The sequence below is a fragment of the Artemia sp. Qi Xiang Cuo genome, chromosome 13 (genome assembly GCF_049724085.1).
Source record: "Artemia sp. Qi Xiang Cuo chromosome 13, ASM4972408v1, whole genome shotgun sequence".
NCBI lineage: Eukaryota > Metazoa > Arthropoda > Branchiopoda > Anostraca > Artemiidae > Artemia > Artemia sp. Qi Xiang Cuo.
The window spans coordinates 61,197,640-61,221,439 of record NC_142806.1 but is presented as its reverse complement, the minus strand read 5'-3'; the positions used below and the strand labels follow the sequence as shown (position 1 = coordinate 61,221,439).

The following is a 23,800-nucleotide window of genomic DNA, read 5'->3' as shown; positions in this document are numbered from 1 at the left end:
GCAGTGTCCTCCTCAAAAAGATATTTTCTATCTGAAAATCAACAACGCTGAACAAAATACCTCTCTCAAAATTTCGATTGGATGTGTTTGGGGGGATGATGGGCGTGGGGGGGGGGGCTAGTTGCCCTCAAATCACTTTTGACAATTAAAAAGGGCAATAGCCACGCCAATTTCCAATCGAATGAGCCCTTTTCGAAGTTTCTACGGCTCTTTTTGTCACCATTATGTTTTTTCCCCCGATAAGCTTAGCAGCTATGCTCATAAAATACTCTGCAAGGTTGCTAGTACTGTTTCCGATGAGAAATCGAGCTCTTATAGTTGAAGTGTCAAAGACTGAATACACATGAATAAGGAAAATATTGCTTGGGGCACCTTCTTCGCTGAATTCAACAATTTTTCCTGCCATTTTGCAGCATTCTGGGCACTGTCTATGATGACCGCGAAAGAAATGTAATGGTATCGCTTTCAGCTCATTTACAAGGTCTTTGACCCCTTTCCTTTCTTTGGTTGTGCGTGCAATTGTGTTTCTTGCAAAGTCGCACATTTTCTTTATTTTTAAACCACTAAGAAGCTTCCTGCATTCGGGGTTTTCTTTTTGCTTAATGTAAAGCCTCTTTTTTAGGCACTTACATGCATGGTTGGCGCACTCAATTTTCCGATATATCTACCGTACGGTACTTTGGCTGTAAGCTCTGCATGGGTGCTAGAGTCACCATCAGCGATAAATCTAACATATTTTAAAGAGTGCATAGTTGGAACGATTGAAACTGCCTTGACTAAAATATCAGATCCATACCTGTGCTTGGTCTCTGCCAGTTCATAAAACACGTATGGTCAGGAAGCAAAGTGTTTTCATTCCTTCGATGCTTCATACAAATGCAACAGTATTTATTTCTAATCCCAACATATCGAAGCTTTTTTGAATAAAAACCAATGACGACTCCACAACCAGACTACACAGAAAACATATTGCCATAGTTTCTAGTGCACCAGCCACTATTAACTATAATACAAGTCTCCACTGAACCATGTATGTCGGTTTTTTTACCTGCTTTAATAGCCATTTTGTGCTCAATCTTGCCATTGTTCAGTAAATATTGACGAAGTGTTTTTTCAAAGTTCTCACCAATGTCTATTACAAATTTTTTAAAAAGGTTTTGTGACATACAGTTTGAATAAAGTGCAAAAAAAAGCTCCTGAATTTGGGCATGACTCATACCAGTGTTTATTGCACCAACTACTGCTTCTTTGTTAACGTTTATTGTCCTTGAGCTGACCTTTCGTCTTTTGGCTACTCTTTCTGTAGTAAAATTGGTCCTTTTTTGCTTTTTTTCAGTCTGTTTTTCTTCTGGCTGTAAATCTGATTCCAAACTGTGTGATTGGCGAGATGGTTTCGATGTCTTTTTCGGTGCTGGTGGCATTTCAGCTTGTAAAGTAACCTTTTCACTGCACGATTCACATTTGAAAATGAAACGCGAACTTAATCCAGCCCTGAACTCTCTGTCGAACATCATATTTGCGATAAGTTGTATGTCTTGGCACCTGAAAGAAGGCACTGGCTAAGAATTTGACATTGGGGGGGGGATTCATGGGATGAGATTAAATTTGTCACAGCAGTAAAAACGGAAATTAGTATAGGCACCTTCCCCCCGAAAAATACCCCTTCCCCCGTAAAACACCCCCCGAAAATTAATACCCCCATCCCTTGTTGGTTGGTTTGCAATACATTTTAACTTATTAGAAATGACTAGAAATGTACTTTAAACTCTAAAAGGGGGTTTTCTTTATATTTTGTAGTTAGAGAGGGAAGGATATTTTCAATGCCAAAACATCCCAAGTCTTAATAAACCTTAGCGTAAAGAGCGGTACTTTAAAAAGTAGGTATTTCCCCACATATTCAGGATAAGTTTGTTCCATCTGCGATTAGAAAAGGTTCAGACTTGAATTAAAGGGAGCAGGGACTGGTAAAAAAATGAGCTTCAAGGTATTAGGCAAGTCAAAGGAACAATGGATAAGATTATGGGTAACGACCACATCAAGAGCCGCTTGGGCAGCAAAAATTCTTGCTCCTAAATTTTAAGGTCGACAGCTTCAGTTTTTGGTTTCAAAATTGGCACTGCAATTTTTCATGTGATTTTTGGGTCCTTGCAATCACCCCTGGCTTCAAATGGTAGGAAGTGTGGTACATAGTCGATATTGTATTTTATTTACTGGAACCAAGTAGTATTACATGGATTCCTTGGTTTCGTACGGATAACTATCCCTTTATCAAGCTGCATCTTGGTCACCCTTAGTTGAAACAGGCGAATCTCTCAAATGGTAGCCTCTAAAGCATGTCACATACTGGGATTCCACCTAAAAATCAAGCAAATTTATTGCAGCAAATCAAGGCATCCGTGAGTCCAAGTCTTTATTTATGCATTTTACTCTGACACACATCAAACTTAAATCCAACAATGAATAAATAAATAAAAGTAAATTGCACACAAGTGCAGGGGCACCAATTTTCGAAAACATCGGAAAGGGTGAGAACTTCTTGTTTAATAAGAAAATAAGATACCCGCATACATTTTTTTCAAGATTTAAGAGAATTTTAGGTAGGCTACTTGTATGGTATAGCCGTGACCACTCAAGTGGTTCATCCATTGACACATTGTAGAATCGGTTTTTTTTTTCGCTCGTCTCTTTCAGCTTATCATGAGACAAGACAAAGAGAAGTGACAGAATAGATTGGAAATATATCATTTTGGCAATATATTTGCACCGAAGGGGGGAGGGATGTTGGTAAAGTATTTGGACAGTGTTAAGTTAGAAAAAAATTCTTTATTCATAATATGGAAAATAATTGTACCTAACAAATTATGCTTGCAGACCCGTTATGCTTTACCCCCCCCCCCCTAATAAGCAAATATATAGCCCAAATTCCTTTCTAAAGTATTATATTTTTATCATACTTAGGTATATTTCATTTGGATTGAGCGTCAGAGATACAGGTTCTACTTAGATGAGGAATATTAGGTCAGGGTTCAGGGGCGGATCCAGGATTTTGTTAGGGGGGCGCAAAATAGGTTGATCCGATAAAAATATTTTAGGGGGGGGGTGCAAAATAGGTTGATCCGATAAACTTGCGTTATGAGCAAGTTTAATTAACGCAAACTTGAGTTAATTAAGTAAATTACACTACTTTCGACTACGCTAGGGGGGCCACACACCCTCCCCCCTGGATCCGCCACTGTCAGGGTGATATCGTACAAGTGCCGAATTTTTTCTTTTTTTTTCTCAGTAAAAATACTAAAAATGAGTAGTTTCAAATCTAGTACGGAAAATACCCATAAAATGACACTCCAGCACAAGCGTTAAATTGGTACTTGTTAAGAAAGCGGTAAGTACAAGAGAAGTGAAGTTTCGTTACTGCTAATGAAACAAACAAAATAGGATGAAAATATAATAGTTCAGAAACAAATTTGAGCTATATATTTACACATTAAGGGTAGGGGGTGGTAAAGCATAGAATATACCAAATACTTAACCTATTTTTATGCAGCATCCCGGCATTACCCGATAAAATGCCTTTCTGTTCTCGCAATACACTTCTCTTTTACTTAACGCTTTCGTAACAAGTATTGTTAAATTATTCTGAACCTCTAGAGTTCTTTACTTTGATTTTTTGTTTTTTTTTGGTCATAAACCACCCAAAGGGTGTGCCATGTGGTTGTTGATAGATGTTATAAACGTTGTGCGTTGTAATGGTAGCCCAATAGTAACACATACATTACCATATGTTAAATCGATCATTTTGTTTCAATTTCAAGGACATCATACAAGAGTTACACTTGTGCCTTATCAGAAAAATTATAAAAAATGTATCAGTTGTGTTTATAAAAAAGACACATTTCTTCAAAATTAATAATTACATGCAAATCCAAAGTAATAAGACAAAAAACTTAGAAGCCCAAATAAGAATAACCCCGATCTGGCTTGAAAAACCCGTGATTAGCAATCCTAGCTGTGATTATTCAGCGTAATTTGGATTTACACATTACAGGAAAAACTAATTAATTGCAGGGCCAATACTAATGATTTCTCTGTCGATGTGAAAATAAATTATAATCTTTCTTTTAAAACTGAATTGTCTTTGTTTTCATTGTGTAGGCCACCCGCGGGATCCTTAACTGAGAAGAGAGGTCTAGCTGCAGAACGTCATATTCAAACAGAGATTATCTTTCTGTGCGAAACAATTTACCAGTACGGGGAAAAATATGCGGATGGGACAGCTGCAATTCCTTTTGGAGAGCTATTTTCGGTAAGAAATTCTGCTCTGACTATAATCCAAATAGAATGTGTAGGTATTTTTAAATCTTAAAGAATTGAAATGCAAGCCATTCCTATATGCCATCTAGCGAGTATCCTTTCGGCTGTAATGCTGTATGTTCTTTTTTAACTTAATCAGTCTTTTTTTTATCACACTTCGAGGTACTTATTATATTATACGTATGTATTATACCACCAACACTTAAAAAGGGAAGTCAGGTTAATCCTAATAGAAACTACCAAAACATGATGAAAATATAATACTTTAGAAACCAATATCGGCTATATATTTACACATTTGGGGGGGGGGGGTAACCTAACCTAACCCCCAACCTCCCCCTAATGTACAAATATATAGCCCAAATTATATAATTCCAATGTATTCTGTTACCCACCACTTGTTTTCCACTGAGCGTAAGCTAATTGTTTCTTAATACAGACTGATAAAACCGGTTTGTTCTCATGTTTTTCACAGCGTAAACTTGAGTGTTGGTGGTATAGTACATAAGCGCCACTTTGACTGTCCTCTGGCAAAACCTAGTAACTGGATTCTTAAAGTTTTCAAAAGAATTTCAAAATAGTACATTTTTTTCATCATGGAATAGGAGAAGTAGACGAAGATACAAAGATTGAAAAAATGGGAGGATAATCTAATCTGCAAGACAAGATTAGAATATTGGTAGTTGCAGTGATGACAATGGTCAATTACTTTTCTTTAAGTGTGGGCACTTTGGAACACGGAGGCGGATTTGTTAGATAAATTCCATAGGAATTGTCTATGGATTCTTTGGAGCACCCGTCTGACTAATTGTATTTGAAACAGTCGACTGCATGAAAAATGTGGTTCTATCTTGCTTTCTCGGGCTATAATGAGAGAAAGAGCGAGGTGGCTAGGACATGTTCTGTGCATTAAGGATGGTAGATTGCCAAAGATCACCTTTTTTGGCCAACAACCTGGACCAAACGAAAATCAGGTCGACCCTGAATGGGATGGGAAGAGGTTGTAAGAAAGGATTTAAAGAAAACGGGAATTAGGAGGCTGTAAGGAAGGAAGCTTTGAACAGATTGCGATTGAGGATGAGCGTGCGCAGTTTTAGCGGCTGGTGCTGTAGTGAGTTGTTAGTAGTAGTAGTATTAAAATGTGTACAATCAATAAAGAAAATTGCAAAACAAATACTTTGAGCAGCTTTAAAAGACATTAGTGAGTTTTGCAAGATTGCCACCAACCCATACCCGAAACAAATGATGTTCTTACCACATACTCAAATAAAGAAACAACTTTTAAAATACCTAAGAACAAATGATAATTTTTTCAGACTAAAAACATCTAACCTTAACTCTTGAAAAATTCTGTTGTCTCGCTCTCTACCCCTAGACATATTCTCTAGACATATCTACCCCTAGACATATAGGTTAAAAATACTTTTGGAGTTTTTCTTACAAAGATAGTCTGTCAACATCCAACTTCTTTCATGATCATCCTTTTTACTGCGTATATATATATATATATATATATATATATATATATATATATATATATATATATATATATATATATATATATATATATATATATATATATATATATATATATATATATATATATATATATATATATATATATATATATATATATATATATATATATATATATATTTCTTGTATTTTCACCTTACATGTAGGAGAATTTGGTCGTATATTATTTTTAACTGAAGTTCTAATTTCACACTTTTTAATGATATTTTTTGGTACCGTCCTATTATCTGTAAAACACGCGTCGAGACAAGCAAAGCTCAGATTGCCTATCTGACGCTGTATAATAAGGGGTTTTTCACTCCGGGAACTATATTTAAACTTTAGTTTTTTGGGGTTTAGGGGGAAGAGAAAGGTACCTAGGTTAGGTTAGTTTACGTATTTAGTGTGTGCTTTGCTTTACCCCCCTAATGTGCAAATACGAGTATATAGCCGAAATTTGTTTCTAAACTGTTATATTTTTATCCTATTTTGTTTTATTTCATTAGCATTAACCAAATTTCACCACTCGCATGTTTTACAGATAATAAAACAGAACCATTTTTTAAATCTGGACAAAACAAGAGAAAGTGGTCTAAGGAAAAAATTCTTGAGAGACATTCAGGAACTAGTTTTTATGGAAAGTAATTTACTGGTACAGATGAATTAGTAAAATGGTGATGGCTTTCCTTCCAGGCTATTCATTAAGTAGATTAAAATTCCTTGTTGAAACAGCCTGTTATTCTGGAAAGCTTTGATAAACAGAATCTGCTGAAATGTACATTTTTGAAAGCAATAATTTACGAAGAGAATTCGAGAAAATAGACTCCCCTTCCAAATTAACCTCTATCTTCGTAGTTCGCAAGTTTGGTCCCATGTCCATTGTTCGTTACATTCATGAGATTAGAAGTGTATCCTCCTGTCCCACTGGTCAGACCACCAAAAACTAAACCATAAATAAACAAAAGTCCAAGTCTAAAATCTTAAACTTCATAAATACCCTCTTCTCATGTCCCAGCTTGGTTTAAGATTCACAACCAATTCATCGTATTTCAGTACCGGACAATTGGAACGTGCTATATAACCATCAGAATCAGATTCGGGTTTTGAAGGTTTAAATGAGTGGATAATCGTCGGACTAATATAGTGTTAAGACCTCATCTGGGTAGACCTCTTTTTAGGAACAAATATTAACGTCAACTGAGGGTAAGAATTAGGTATGGGGCTATTGGGTAAAGGTTTGGTTGGAATAGGAAGTGATTGGTAATGGGAGAAAATATCCCCCAAGGACTATTATTTGGTCGAGGCTGAGCCTTGGTAAGGTAATAGTAAGGCCACAATCAGTTGTTGGCTGAGGGGACTGATTGTCATCTCTGACCTCCCAAGGTAGGTCGATTGCCTCAGAAATGAGATAGGGCAGACCTCCAACCGCTTTCTTTGATCATATATATTGTAACAATCAGGGCATATAGCCGGCATTCCCGTTGTCCATAACCGGTCTTATTTTTGTTTCGAAGTCACATTCCTGGAGGCAATAGGACTACCTTGCCAGACGTCAATTGTCTAGTTTTATTATATTCAACCATCGTAATTGGTTGTGCTCCGTATCAGTTTTAAGTCTTCGGCCATAAACATCATAATCGAAATTTTTCACTGCGTTCAGAATTGATCAGCATTCTTTTTCAATTGTACTGGATTTTAATTCAGCTTTCGAAAAATTTTTTTGGATATACACATAATAAAAGGCTCCATATCCTGAAAATATTGGGATAATACCGTCCCCAATCCATAGCCTGAACTATCTGTTTGAAGAGCAAATGGTAATAAGAAATCTGGGTTCCGAAGTATTCTATCAATATAAAGGGCGTTTTTTAGTGCATTAGCTGTATTCTTTTCATTCTTAACCTAGTTTACGGGGTCCTAGGCTCCCTTTTTTTTAAATCTTACACTTGTCTGATAACCCCAATCAAGACACAAACGAACTTCTTTTCTTGTAGTAGGGATCGCAACATTTCGATTTGTCTGGGTGTTTTTCTTTCAGCAGGTTGGTATATTTTGTTCCAGCTCGTTTGTTTGTTACACTCGCGAGTTGAGTATTCGATATCGGACTAGGAGACCTGGACTGTATAGGATCTGAGTTCACAGCAAGATTAATACTTTCTTAGGTTTTTTTTTAATTAAAATTTTGTATTTAAAAACTAAATTCATAAAGACAGCGTTAATAAGTGACTTCCATATTCATGCAAACTATAAAAAAGATTTGGAGGTTAGTGATGGTCCTCCAGACCAATCCAATTCTTATGGTAGCTCTGATGATAATACTTAAGGAGACGGAACCATTTGAAAAAAAATTTAAAAATTCTAGAAAACTACTTGGAATCAATCATGGATGTTTACTTATCTTATTCCTTAAGGCACTTTGCTTCCATTTTCCTCCTCCCCCTCTAACAGAGCAATATATAGCCCAGTTTATACATTGTCATTAAAAGTTACAATAGAGCTAGTCTTTTCTTCGTCATTATTTTATAGGTTATTCTAGGGCAAACACTAAATGTGGCTTCAAATAACATCATGGTTGAATATTCTGTTGTCATCAAATAACTCTGCTAATTTAAAGCTACAAACGTAAATTTTCACTGGAAATCCATGTTCAAGAATTAGTTGAATGAATGTAAACAATCCATTTCTAATTTCATGAAATTAGCTGTTAAAGATACTTCCCACTCCATCATTGAGGTTGAATTACTTATGGCCTCTTAGGTTTATTTGTATACTCAAAAATATTTCGCAAAGAGTAAAAAAAGAATCTAAATTTGACCTTCTTAGAAAAGTTTCATAGAAATCTAAAAGAGATACAGAATTCTTAATCACAGACTTTTCTAGCTTTCAAAGCTTTCTAGCTTTAAAAGCTAGAAAGCTACTTTCTAGTTAATTCTTTTCATAATTTCTTGGAAATAAGGCCGAAATATTCATTCAAATTTATATCCTCTGTCTTACAAAAAATATTTCCCTATTGTTCTTCGTGCTTTTGTTGTTTGTTATGGAAAGGCAGTGCGGTCTTCGTCACTATTTTAGACCAATACACTACTGATCAACATAAATAAGCTTTTATAAAAAATTAGTTAAAAAAAACTTTCTCCACAAAATAAGTTTTTAAAAAAAAAGTGAAGAACTCCATTAAACCAAAAATAAACAAAAATAGAATCAAATTATGTACCGAGCATACAACTACCACAAATCAGTATCAATAAATAAATATAACCCAAAACAAACAGAAATTAAAATAAGTCAAACTCAAAACAAGCAGATATTAATCTGGGTAGGGTTCTAAGCCCCATGCGTTCTAAAAAGCTAGAATATAATTTTTATTTTACTGAAAAAAATCCAAATGAATTTAGTGAAAAAAATGTGTATAGTCAGTTTAAAAGCAAAATAGAATCAAATAATATACCAAGCGTACAACTACCACAAATCAGTATCAATAAAAAAAATGAAACCCAAAACAAACAGAAATTAAAATATGTCAAACTCAAAACGAGAAGAAATTAATCTGAGTAGGGTTCTAAACCCTATGCTTTCTAAAAGCTAGAATATAATTTTATACTTTATTCAATTTTTTTTTTAATGTTTTCACTTTTATAACCTTAAGAAATCAAAAATTAATTAAGATTTTATGGAATAAATATCAGCATATGTACATTAAACTGACAATGCATATTTTTTTTTCAGTAAATTCATTTGATTTTTTTTCAGTTCTTTACTGAAAACGTTTGACACTAAGAGCTCAAAATCCTATTCTATGGCCAAAAAAATGTATTCGTTTTCTTTTTAATTCTTATATAGTAATTCTTTAAAAAAAAAATTTTTAATGTTGTAACTTTTATAACTTTAAGAAAACAAACATTAATTAAGATTTTAAGGAATAAATATCAGCATATGTATATTAAACTGACAAAGCAGATTTTTTTCAGTAAATTCAATTGAATTTTTTCAGTATAGTACAAATAATTTTTTGGATTTTATAAGGCCTAGTGTTTATAACCTTATTCACATTAAGTCTTGGTTGCATCATGTGTTGGTTAAGACTGTGACTGAATAAAAAAAATAAATAAATCAATCAAAATTAAATTAAAAAAAGTATTTTCAACTATGAGTAGGGGAGGGGGTAATTTTCCTCGGGGAGTATACTTAATGGGGTTTGAGAATTTTCCAAGAGAAAACACCTAAACCTATAGATAATAGCCTAAGCAATTAAAAGTACTTCTGAAGGATAGATTGTCATTGGACTCATCAAGTTATTAATTTCTAACCTGTTAAAGACGAAAAATGCGCCGAACCTAACGCACCGAAGCTTATATTTTGCACCGTAGTAATTTAGACGAAAATGTAGCATTTCCCGTGAAAAGTTTGAATGAAAATTCTGTGAATGTGGAATAAAAACACAATTGAAAAATTAAAATGAAAAAGAAAAAAAATAATTCCATTTTTGACACATTTTCTTCACTAATTATAAATACATACATCGGTGGGCGTGTAATAATAATTTAAGCTCGAAAGATAACTAACTTACAACAATAATTCTTCTCATGTTAAAAATTACCTTATTAGCAGTCTTGTTAAAATTACAGGGAATTACAAAGTTGAATCGGAGCTCTCAAGAAGGGATGTAGCTCCAAAATTTATTGGGGGGAGGGGGGCAAGAGGGATCTCAATCCGAAAAGTCAAGAGCATGGGCTATAGAATCTTTTTTTCTCCAAATAATGGCCCGCCTGAAACAACGCCACTGCTTTCAAGGGTATTTTTAGAAATGTAATTAATTATGAATACATTTTTCAGTAAATTCATTTGAATTTTTTTCAGCTCTTTACTGAAAACGTTTGACACTAAGAACTGAAAATCTTATTCTATGGCAAAAAAAAAGATTATTTGATTCTATTTTGTTCATTAAACTGACCATACACCTTTATTCACTAAATTCATTTGAATTTTTTTCAGTAAAATACAAACTATATTCTAGCTTTTAGAATGCATGGGGTTTAGAACCCTACCCAGATTAATTTCTGCTTGTTTTGAGTTTGACTTATTTTAATTTCTGTTTGTTTCGGGTTATATTTATTTATTGATACTGATTTGTGGTAGTTGTATACTTGGTACATAATTTGATTCTATTTTTGTTCATTTTTGGTTTAATGGAGTTCTTTACTTTTTTTTGAAAAACTTATTTTGTGGAAAAAGTTTTTTAAAAATTAACTTCTGTTCGTTTTATATTGACATAGTCTTTTTCAGGGAGAAAGACAAAGCCTCTTCTGAAATTAGACCGCCATCCCTTCCATAAAAACTTTAAATACCCCCTGAGCATAACTTACAATTCTTGCCCCTTATCTGTGGGGTTTGTTTCAACCCCAAAAGCCAGGTTATATGATATTTAGACTATTTTGAATAGAATGCCTGTCTCAAAATTTCTATTAGATGCATTTTCTATAGATATGACGATATTTATTCCTTAAAATCTTAACTAATTTTCGATTTGTTAAAGTTATAAAGGTGAAAACATTTAAAAGAATTTTTTATCAATAAAGTAATAGTTAGTTCCAGTTGCCCTCCAATCACTTTCGACTATTAAAAAGGGCACTAGCCCTTTGAATTTCCAATCGAATGAGTCCCTTTTGAAGTTTCTACGACAAAACCTTCTATAAACAACTTATATGCCCCAGGGCATAACTTGAAACCCTTGCCCCGAGGGTTGTGGGGAAGTGTCCTCCTCAAAAATATATTTTCTATCTGGAAATCAACTACGTTGAACAAAATCGCTATCTCAAAATTTTTATTGGATGTGTTTGGGGGAATGATGGGCGTGGGGGGGGGGTTAGTTGCCATCCAATCACTTTCGACTATTAAAAGGGCACTACCCCTTTGAATTTACAATCGAATGAGCCTGTTTTGAAGTTTCTACTACAACGCCTTCTATAAAAACCTTATATGCCCCCGGGGCATAACTTAAAACCCTTGCCATGAGAGCTCTGGGGGACTCTCCTCCTCAAAAACATATTTTCTATCTGAAATCAACTGCGCTCAACTGAATGGCTATCCAAAATTTTGATTGGACGTGTTTTGAGAAATGATGGGCGTGGGGGGGGGCTAGTTGCCCTCCAATCACTTTCGACTATTAAAAAGTGCACTAGCCTTTTGAAGTTCCAATCCAATGAGCCTTTTTTGAAGTTTACGACAACGCCTTCTGTAAAACCCTATATGCCCCCAGGGCATAAATTAAAACTCTTGCCCTGAGGGTTGTGGGGGAGTGTTCTCCTCAAAAACATATTTTCTATCTGGAAATCAGCTACACCGAACAAAATGGCTATCTCAAAATTTTGATTCGATGTGTTTAGCGAATTGATGGGCGAGAGAGGGGGGCTAGTTGCCCTAAAATTACTTTCGACTATTAAAAAGAGTACTATCCCTTCGAATTTCCAATCGAAGGAGCCCTTTTTCAAGTTTCTACGGCAAAAATTTCAATAAAAACTTATACGCCCCCAGGGCATAACTTATAACCTTGCTCTGATGACTGTGGGGGAGTGTTCTGCTCAAAGGTATAATTTCCCGAACTTTGACTGCGTGGAACAAAATGACTATCTCAAAATTTTTATTGGATGTGTTTTGGGAAATAGTGGGCGTGGAAGGGTTGTTAGTTGCCTTCCAATTACTTTCGACTATTAAAAAGAGCACAAGCCATTTCAATTTCTAATCAATTGAGTTCTTTTTGAAGTTTCTACGACAATGCGTTCTATAAGAACTTTATATGGCCCCAGGCCATAACTTACAACCCTTGTCCTGGGGGTTGAGGCGGGTTGTCATCCTCAAATACCTAATTTCTAGAAGTTATAACTACGTTGAACAAAATTGCTATCTCAAAATTTTGATTGGATGTGTTTGGGGAAAAGGTGAGTAGAAGGGGGGGTACCAGCCCCACGATAACACCACCCCTTCGAATCCCGATCCGGACACTTTTTTTTAAAAACTCCCACGCGAACCACGTGGTTTATGCTCCAAATAAGGGCATAGCCTCCCTAGGGAGAATGATTGCGTAATCGGTCAATGACCTCTTTTTCCAAGGTCGATTTATTTGATGTTTCTATGTGTAATAACTCCAGGACGAAGGTTGCACATGCGCATTGAATTCTAACTGTCAGTGAGAATGGAAAAACAGTATTTTTCTCACTTTGCTGTCAGTCATTAATCAAATTGTTTCCAGGCAAAGTTTAATAATGTCTGACAAGTACTGCTCCAGGAATAGATCCAAGTCATTAATGTCTTTGCCTCGGAAACAGCTCCTTTGGTCGAACTCCAAAGGATATTAATAGCCAAAGACTATGGAAACAATTCTCCAAGAAACATCTTAGCGATGAATTGTTTTAGCGCGGGAAAGAGTTTCTTATTAATTTGAAATGCATTAGCACAGAGATGCCAAAAACAAAAGGAACACGCTGAATTACGTTTAGGGATTAGTTGGGCGAAACTGTTTTAGACAGGTTATGGAACTATTTCGGCGAAAGAGTTAGAGACATTTTAAAAGAAGATTTTTGAAGAGATTTTAGAAGAGAATTTGAGGGTGAAACTCTATGGTCGTTATAATACACCAGTTTCATTTGAACAGTGTTGTGAGGTCCTCTAACCCAACCCCAAAGGGTTCCAATCCTCCTAACACAACCCCGAAGGAAGCCCCCGATCCTCAAAGGTCCCCCAAGCTCCCAAAGGGCCACCGGCGCCCCCAAAGGCCCACCCAGACCTCCAAAGGCCATCCCCGGGCCCTCCAAAGGCCCATCGAGCTCCCAAAGGACCAACGGGGTCCCAAAGACCCTCCACCGGTCCCCAAATGTCCCCCAGACCCCCAACTGCCCCCCCGGACCCCCAAAGGCCCTCCCTGTGCCCCAACGGCCCTCCCTGTGCCCCAAAGGCCCTCCCTGTGCCCCAAAGGCCCTCCCCCGGCCCCCAAAGGTCCCCCGGGCCAGAGAAGCGCCGCCGGGATGCGCCGTGGGCCAGGAAAGCGCCGCAGGATGTGCCGCAGGGATGCGCCGCGGGTCAGGAAAGCGCCGTAGGGGACGCGCCGCAGGGAGGCAGTTTGGGGGATAACATTTCGAAATTTTTACTTTCTAGTTTACTTTTTTTTGCGGCGCATCCTGCAGCGCTTTCCTGCGGTGCCTCCCTGCGGTGCATCCCCAGCGGCGCTTTCCTGACCCGCGGCGCATCCCGGAGGCACATCCTGCGGTACTTTCCTGGCCCACGGCGCATCCCGGCGGCGCTTCTCTGGCCCGGGGGACCCGTTGGTTGGGGGTCTGGGGGACATTTGGGGACCGGTGGAGGGTCTTTGGGACCCCGTTGGTCCTTTGGGAGCTCGATGGGCCTGTGGGAGGCCCGGGGATGGCCTTTGGAGGTCGGGGGCGGTCTTTGGGGGAGCCGGTGGCCCTTTGGGAGCGTGGGGGACCTTTGAGGATCGGGGGCTTCCTTCGGAGTTGTGTTAGGAGGATTGGAACCCTTTGGGGTTGGGTTAGAGGACCTCACAACACTGTTCAAATGAAACTTGTGTATTATAACGACCACAGAGTTTCACCCTCAAATTCTCTTCTAAAATCTCTTCAAAAATCTTCTTTTAAAATGTCTCTAATTCTTTCGCCGAAATAGTTCCATAACCTGTCTAAAACAGTTTCGCCCAAATAATCCCTAAACGTAATTCAGCGTGTTCCTTTTGTTTTTGGTATCTCTGTGCTAATGCATTTCAAATTAATAAGAAACTCTTTCCCGCGCTAAAACAATTCATCGCTAAGATGTTTCTTGGAGAACTGTTTCCATGGCCTTTGGTTATTAATATCCTTTGGAGTTCGACCAAAAGAGCTGTTTCCGAGGCAAAGACATTAATGACTTGGATCTATTCCTGGAGCAGTACCTGTCAGACATTATTAAACTTTGCCTGGAAACAATTTGATTAATGACTGACAGCAAAGTGAGAAAAATACTGTTTTTCCATTCTCACTGACCGTTAGAATTCAATGCGCATGTGCAACCTTCGCCCCAGAGTTATTACACATAGAAACATCAAATAAGTCGACCTTGGAAAAAGAGGTCATTGACCGTTTACGCAATCTTTCTCCCTAGGGAGGCTATGCCCTTATTTGGAGCATAAACCACGTGGTTCGCGTGGGAGTTTTTAAAAAAAAGTGTCCGGATCGGGATTCGAAGGGGTGGTGCTATCGTGGGGCTGGTACCCCCCTTCTACTAAGGTGGGCGTGAGAGGGGGGTTAGTTACCGTCCAATCACTTTCAACTATTAAAAAGGGCAGTAGCCCTTTGAATTTCCAATCGAATGAGCCTTTTTTGAAGTTTCTACGACAACGCCTTCTATAAAAACCTTAAATGCCCCCAGGGCATAACTTAAAACCCTTGCCCCGAGGGTTGAAGGGGAGTGTGCTCCTCAAAACATATTTTCCATCTGGAAATCAACTACGCTGAACAAAATGGATATCTCAAAATTTTGATTGGATTTGTTTGGGGAATGATGGGCGTGGGGGGGAGGTAGTTGCCCTCCAATCACTTTCGACTGTTAAAAAAGGCACTAGCCCCTTGAATTTCCAATCGCATGTGCCTTTTCTGAAGTTTCTACGACAACGCCTTCTATAAAAACCTTATATGCCCCCAGGACATAACTTAAAACCCTTGCCCTGAGGGTTGTGGGGGAGTGTCCTCCTCAAAAATATATTTTCTATCTGGAAATCAATTATGCTGAACAAAATGGCTATCTGAAAATTTTGATTTGATGTGTTTGGGGAGATAATGTTCGTTGGGGGAGGGCCTAGTTGCCCTCCAATCACTTTTGACTATTAAAAAGGGCACTAGCCACTCCAATTTCCAATCGAATGAGCTCTTTTCGAAGTTTCTACGACAACTCCTTCAATACGAAGTGACCGGGTATGGAGAAAAAAAACACATTGTGCCAATATCGTTCTTTACTTAGGCAGCGCTAGCGTGCTGCCTATGATTAAGGAGAAACTGTTTTAAATGTATTTTATTTTAGTAATTCACAAATGGCGCAGAAGCCCTACTTCGTTTGAAGAGGGCAGTAACTTGTATGTGTGGTAATATCTGTTCGTTTTAAGCTTAAGTCAAAGAAACTTATGGCTTTAAAACTTAGCGGGGGGAAATTATGATTGAATACCCTGTTCCAGGGTATGGTAACGTGATCGAACGGTAAAACGGTAGAATTCTAGGCCAAGGGTGCCACTACCTGGGTCACCCCTAATATCTCAAGCTATCTCTTTGGAGAATAAACGGACACCCAGTCTATATACTAATGACGGTATTTCTTGCGAACTCTTTTCCAACTCTGCCGGGATTCGAGGGAAACCTCATACAGTTCTAGAAAATAACTCACTTATATTTTCCAATGTCGAATCTGACAAAGCTCACAATTTACAATTTTAAAATAGCAACATAAAGTCTGAAGTCATTAAACGAGCTCAAAAATCACTATTTTCATAAAATAAAAACCTGTGTTGGGGTGGACCCCAGAATCGCACGAACCAATCCAATAGAGTTCAAATCCATTGGCTTTTTGCGCATAGCATTATCCATCAATGGGCCAGACCAGGAGAGATTTTTAACCCAAGCTTTTACTTATTGCAAACTACTAGCTTAGCAACGGGATCATTGAAAATTATGCTATAGATAAATATAAGAAAATTTATTTACGGAAAAGAAAACAGGTAATTTATTTGAAAAAAGAAAAGAACAATGGGTGGAACCCCAACAGGAACCATTGAAAAATTTATATTTGCCTAAATTTGTATAGTTTCTCCCAGTAAGAGGTTCATGCGGTTGGGAGTGCGCTAAATTATTTAGAAGGTTTGAGCACAATACCAATTGCTACGGCAGGTGTTACTTTCTTTATCATTCTATCATTCTATAATTCTTCATTCTATCATTCTATGTAATTCAATAATTCTTTATCATTATGTGATATTTTTACTTTTAGATTTACTCAAACATAAACAACAAGCTTGTTGGACTTCTACTTCGAGCGAGGAAACATCATCTGCTAATGTTTGAAGGGGAGACGCTTTTCCAGGTAACTCGTCATCCTTGTTGCATCAACAAAAAGTAAAAATTTTTGATCAATTTTTTTAGAACTTAGCATATACTGGGAAATAAAACATTTAAAAAATCAGAATATTAGCCTTACAACCAAATTACCAGTGGTTATAATTGTCACTTTTTTTATATATATTTTTTCTGTAATCAGGTAGTAATACTAGAAAGGTAGTATACTAAAATAATAAAGGTAGTAATAAAAGAAGGATTTGCATTAGCTGAAAGCTGGCTTTATTATACTGAGGAAAGGGAAATGTTTTTGAAAATTCTATTAGATACAGATATTAGAAGGATAGTGGTATTGCAAAGGCAGCGGCCAGAGAGACCTCTTACTGAAGGTAATCAAGAACCTTTGCAGCCTATAACCCAAGATTAAGTAGGAAAGCCATAGTGTCCCCTTTGAGGCGACGACAATCCCTAGTTTTTCCTGAAGTTTTATCAAAAACGACAGAATTCCTAGAAAAAGTGTATCACAAAGCAACCGAGGTGCTCATTGGATAGTAATCAGAAACAGAAAAAAACAAAAAACAACGAATAAGATCTATACCACTATCTATAAACAAAGGTTATAGATAGTGGTCTATACCACAACATCTATAAACAAAGGTGACATGGATCTATACCACTGCCAAAGTCAATTAAAGTGAGGTAACTAGAGACTTTTTTTTTCAATTTTATCTCGAGAACAAAAACAGGAACAGACATAAAAACAAAAAGAGATACGAATAAAGGATAAAAACATAAACCGAAAAAAAGCCGAAGCACAAGAACGCAGGACGGAAGGAGCAGAGAAACATGAACAGGAACGAAAATTGGATCAAACACACGAACAAAAACAAACGAAAAGTTACAGGATAGAAAGGAACACAGGCGTGAAGGAATAGAAGTACAAACAAAGCAACAAAGCACAGGAACAGAAGAACAAAGAAGCGATGAAACACTGGAACAAGCTCATGCACAGGTTCAGCAGGAAAAAAAGAATCAAACACTGTAACGAAAACAATAGGGAACACAAAACAGACTAACAGAGGAACTAACAGGAACTATAGGAACTAACAGAGGAATCAACATAGCAAAGGTTAATGAATAACCACTGTAGATTAGAAACTGAATGATCTTCTTCTCTTTTTAAATCAAAATTTCAAAAGTAATAACACTCAAGTGACATTCGATTCACGATCAAAACTACATTTTTCTACAGCAATGATGTTAGCATAGTAAAAAAAAGTATTTTGCTTAATACTTCTTCCTGTGTTATATATTAGTATGTAATGTAGCAGGTAAAGTAATTTGATAAAAATACCTTTCACAATTCAGTGCACTTTGGATGTAGCTGAGGGTTATATCCAGTCATTAGAGGGACTGGGATGCAGTTTAGGTGGAATCTAATATATTTAATGTACAAATAATTCCTGAATTTGCTGATCAGAGTGCCCCCTTTAAAAGGTACTTATTAAAGAGCTAAGTCACTCCCATGTAATATCTTTTCCGAACACGTCGTGTAGAAGACGTGGCCGTAGAAATTTAGTAGAGAACTCTTTCGATTGGAAATCAAAAGTTATAGCGGCCATTTTTAAAGGTGTAAATCGTTGGACAAAAACAGATGTAATTTTCACAAAAAAGCATTTTTTGACAGCACAGGAAAAAAAATGTTGGGAATTGGTCTGCTTGTGTGCGGTATGGCCTGTTGGAGGGTAAATACGACTAAATTCTAAAACAGAGTCAAAGGAAAACAAAAATTTCAAATTGGGTGAACAAAATGTTGGGGTAATGGTATGGTTAAGTGTGTTAAGGGCTTTTGGGGCTAGATATCATTGATTTTTAAAAAGTAAAAAAAAAAAAATTGATATTAGGGGAAAAAATACTGGGGAATGGCCTGCTTAGTTGTGCTAAGGCCTCTTGAGGATTAGGTATTATTAATTTTCAAAATAGTCAAGACGAATAAAAACTTCAAATTAGGCGAATAAAACGCTGTGAAATCGGTGTCTGTTAGGTGCTTTAACGTATCTCGAGGGCTAGACATCATTATTTTTTTTAAATAGGGTAAAAGACGATAAATAAAAGTTCAAATAGGGATAAAATCCTTTTAATAGACAGTGATAATGATAACAGTGATAGAAATTCACAAAAATACCAGATATTTCCGTCACATATACAGTGACCGTCATGACCGTCAGTTTTACTACTGATGACGTTCACTGTATATGTGACCGAAATATCAGGTATTTTTGTGAATTTCTATCACTGTTATCATCATCACTGTCTATTAAAAGGATTTTATCCCAATTTGAACTTTTATTTATCGTCATGGAAAGGCAGTGAGGTCTCCGAAATTATCTAGGGTAAAAGACAAATAAAAATTTCGAATTAGATGAATAAAATGTCAGGGGAATAGTCTGGTTAGGTGTGTTGAGAAATCATTGGGGCTAGATTTAAACAATCTTTGAATTCGAATCAAAGGAAAAAAAATCGATTCAGGATAAGAAAATATTAGGTGGAGGAGAGTACGCGTTGCTATGTTGGCCTCGACACATGGATGAGGTATAAATAACAATTAAAAAGCAAATCAGAGTCTAGATGATTTTAAAGTAAGTTATGAAAAGATAAGAGAATTTTATACTAGTTCAATTTTTTAGGGGGGGGGGGGGGGGTAGTGCATAGGAGAAAAATAAATATTTCTCGATTTTGACGAATTATAAGCTAATGCGAGTCGACGTGGAACATGGGTATCTGTGTGGGGGCTCTTGGGAAGAGGGAAGATGAGATTTCATTAATAATTGAAGAAGATAAAAAAAAATCATAGTGTAAGATTAAAGAGTGAACAAAGCGAATATAGTTGTCTTAGAGGTCTTGCGAGGACTAGATATCATTAGTTTAAAAAAATAAAACTAAAAAAGACTATCCTACTATGCGAATAAATTGATGGGGGGGGGGAAGAATCAACGTCCAAATACTTCAAGATTTTGAGAAAATAGTAGACTAGCTCATAGCGATTCTGGGACTCCTATGTACCAAACAGGTTCTTCTAGTAGTCCTATTCTACAGGAGCATTACACTCTTTGCCAGGGGAATGACGCAATTTCAAAGTTCAATGTCTTTTTGGTGATAAACCCAAACCAGCACGTCTTGTTTCGTTGTTATGCAATTATTTTTGTATATATTCAACTTTCATATTTGATTCTCAATCAGTTTTGAATAGTTTGTCTTCGAGATAGCATTACATTCATTTTTTTTAAAAATCATTTACATAGAAAAATGGACAATTCAATGAAATTTTTGGTGAGTAAAATTTATTCTCATTATCATATTAAATATACATTGTCATTAATTTAATTAAGAACTTCTTTCATTGAGATGTAAATAAGTACACTTATGCACTTAGAAGCCAGTTGTTTTTAGGAAATGAAAAAACTTCTAATTCTCTTATAGGTTGAAATTTACAGTGTGATTTTTTATCGGGATCAATGGGTCTTTTAGATGTTTTTTTTGAAAAAAGTGCCCAGCTTTCGATCAATAAATTGGGATTAGAATAAAATGTTGATTTTTTAATGTATTAATTGTTACAAAAGCTTCCTTTTTATCAAGATCAATGACCCTTTTTTTAGGGGTGTTTTTGAAAATACTTCCAGGCCAGTCTGCATTTACAGTGTGATTTTTATCAAGATCAGTGGCCTTTTTTAGGGATGTTTTTGAAAAAGTGCTTAGCTTTCGATCAGTAAATTGGGATTAGAATAAAATGTTGATTTTTTAATGTATTAATTGTTACAAAAGCTTCCTTTTTATCAAGATCAATGACCCTTTTTTTTAGATGTGTTTTTTAAAATACTTCCAGGCCAGTCTGCAAAAAAAAAAATGTCTTGTAATTAATTTAAGGAAGAAATTATTTCCTTACACTGTGTGATTACCTCATTTAAAAATGTATTAATTGTTAAAAAAGCTTCATTTTTATCAATATCAGTGGCTTTTTTTTATGAATGTTTTTTAAAATGCTTCTAGACCAGTCTGCATTTACGGTGTGATTTTTATATAGATCAGTGGCCTTTTAAGGATGTTTTTGAAAAAGTGCTTAGCTTTCGATCGGTAAATTGGGATTAGAATAAAATGTTGATCCTTTTAATGAATTAATTGTTACAAAAGCTTCCTTTTTATTAAAGTGTGATTTTTTTTTTTTATAACGTTCAGTGGTTTTTTTTAGGGATGTTTTTTTTGAAAAATTTTCCTGGCCATTATGAGTTTTATAATATATTCCTTAAATTTAATGCGTTCAAACCCCCCCCCCCCCATTTCCTAAAAAATAAAATTTGTTGCCTTATAACCCTATTTAATAAATAACATTGTTAGCTTAACTATACGGAAGTACTTGACTGTCACATGCAATTCTTCTCCATATTGTTTAATAAGTAACGCAAATACTGCTTTTTAAGTTTGAATTTACAAATACAGTCACGGAAGAATGGACGTAGGGGGGAGGGAGGAGCAGTTTATAAAAGACCCTCCTTCCCGCTATCAAAACCTCTGATTTTGATATCAAGATGTTTTTTACGCTACTTTAAATGTCTAACATAAACTGAATTATTTTCCAAAAACCCAAAATGCGTTTTTGCTACATGATAAATTTTTTGTATTTTTTTTAAAGGAAGAAGAGACGTGCAATAATCCCCCTTCTGAGAAGAAAACAAGATATGGCGAACCTTCATTAATACAGGCCACAAGGGCGTCTGTTATCCAATTCGCTGGAAAAGTTACACACGATCTAGACCATGCATCGAGCAACCAACTTGGAGTGACAGAGCCCTCTAACCCCCGTATTAGTTCCATGACAACTGGAAGGAAGTTGAAAAGGGAATGGACTACTTTATACAATGTCTCAACTCAGCCTACAGAAGATTGTGACCTCGACTCCATTCAAGTTTTGCAAAGGAGTTCAGATATAGAAGTCCAGTCAGAATTTGTAAGTATGTACATAATTTTTTTTTTCTATCCCTATTTTCAAAAATAAGACAAAATTTTCTCAGACGCATAGCTTTTGATGAGTAAAAACTTAAAATTTGTTTATATGCTATTTCATTTTCTTTCATTAACCAAATTAATTATATTTATGGAGTGCTTATCATGAATTTCTATAAAAAAAAAACAAACTTACCTTTTAACTTATACCCAAGAGACGTTCTTATTAGAAATTACAATTTAAAAAAAAAAAAAACGATTTTGTATTTCACGCTTGGCGAGTCACCCTTAAAATGATATGAGTACGACACAAGCTTTTGCATTCTATCAGATAGCCCCATCGCTTTGAATTGTAAATGAATTTAATGTGACAGGAAGAGGTTTTAGTAATCATCAATTATGGGTTTCACAACTCAGGCAATTATTCTCGTTTTTGAAAGGTTCAAGAAAAGAATTCGAGACTGTTCTTTTGGAACAGTGTTGTGGAATCCGATACTCCCCTCTAACTCGGAAAGGGTATCGATCCGCTTACCTCGAAGGAAGCTCCCGGTTCCCAAGGGTTCTCCCTGGGAGGGGTTTGGGGGGGGGCTCTAAAAAGGACCATCCAACATTTAAATTGTTGATATGGATGGAGAAAAAAGTTCTTCTCTCTTACAAGTATTTATTTAGCCCAGGGCGAAAAAATCCGTTGGCAACAGACAGAGGAAAATACGGATTATTGAGAAAGTAACAACACCACCAACCTCTGACATATGGAGTTTGTGTCCTTTAACTGAAATCGAGGAGGAAGTTTTCGTACAACATACTGCATCAGTCTAACACTGGTCAAATTTCATCGACAGTTATAATGAAGAGGCTCAAGGAATAGAATTGGACTCATATTTTGCGTTTTTATTTTTAAAAAAAAATTTGGAAAAAAACCATTAATTTTTTATATCATTCTCTTGTTATAACATACCCTTCTAAGAATAAGACTACAATTTCACGACAAAAAAAATTTTTTTTTTTAAAATGTTCAGTTGACATTATGAAAGAAATAAGGCAATGTAACTTTTTTTTTCTTCTTCTTTCAATTGTTCAGGTGGTGGGACAATGACTATGAGAAATTGACAAAAGTTTATTAACTATAAAAAATAATGATTATTTCACATAAAAAATAAAACTTTTTTTTCTACAGATTAAAAATATAGCACCCCCAGCGGCACCATTGAGTGATGATGCAAGTATATTTACAGAACCAATTCAGGGTTTCAGATTTGACACTGGACTTCAATGCTTTAAGTATGCATTTTTAACGGCTTCCCATAAGACATTAAAAGATGCGTCCACAATGAAAAATCTCGACAGACGTGGAAATAACGGGTGGAAAAATTTCACTAAATTAAATTTTTTCTTTTTTTTTTTAAAGGATCAGGGGACCTTGGAATAAATAGTCATAGTCGAAAACGCAACGGCAACTCTTGGGGTGGGAGTGGCGGTTCTCCTGTCAGACATTGTCTGGTGCTATGGGGGGAAAAACCAGTTTAGAAGGTGGTTTTGTATCCAGTGAGGACACCGATAGTGGAATATGTTAAAAATTTTGTATGGGTTATTTACGAGCCCCCCAAAGATGTAAATTCTTATGGTCATTTTTTCCCCATCACGGCAATAAGTCGACTCCTCTCTAAAGGCTAAAAATATGGGGAACGTTTCTATTGCCCCATTTGCCTTTCCTCATTTAAAATTGAAAGAACGTTTTCAGATCACATGGGACATTGCAAACTTCACTGAAATCAAAGAATTGAAATTCCGGTAGAAGGCAAAGACACTTTACAATTTAAAATTTTCAAAATTCTCTTCTGCAATCTGATAAAGTGTCTTTAGACTGTTAAACAAGACTGGTTGATGTATCGGAC

At 36.2% G+C, this 23,800-nt stretch overlaps 1 protein-coding gene across 1 annotated transcript in view; it reads left to right on the top strand.

The window, feature by feature from the left end:
* The first annotated feature begins 2,167 nt into the window (after positions 1–2,167).
* LOC148945510 (costars family protein ABRACL-like) overlaps positions 2,168–23,800 on the top strand; it is a 37,650-nt gene continuing 16,017 nt past the window's right edge. Inside the window, exons 1-3 of the mRNA XM_089099066.1 lie at positions 2,168–2,220; positions 4,153–4,303; positions 16,843–16,935. Coding sequence (XP_088955192.1) covers positions 2,168–2,220; positions 4,153–4,303; positions 16,843–16,935 — 297 coding nt within the window. The remainder of the gene's footprint in view (positions 2,221–4,152; positions 4,304–16,842; positions 16,936–23,800) is intronic.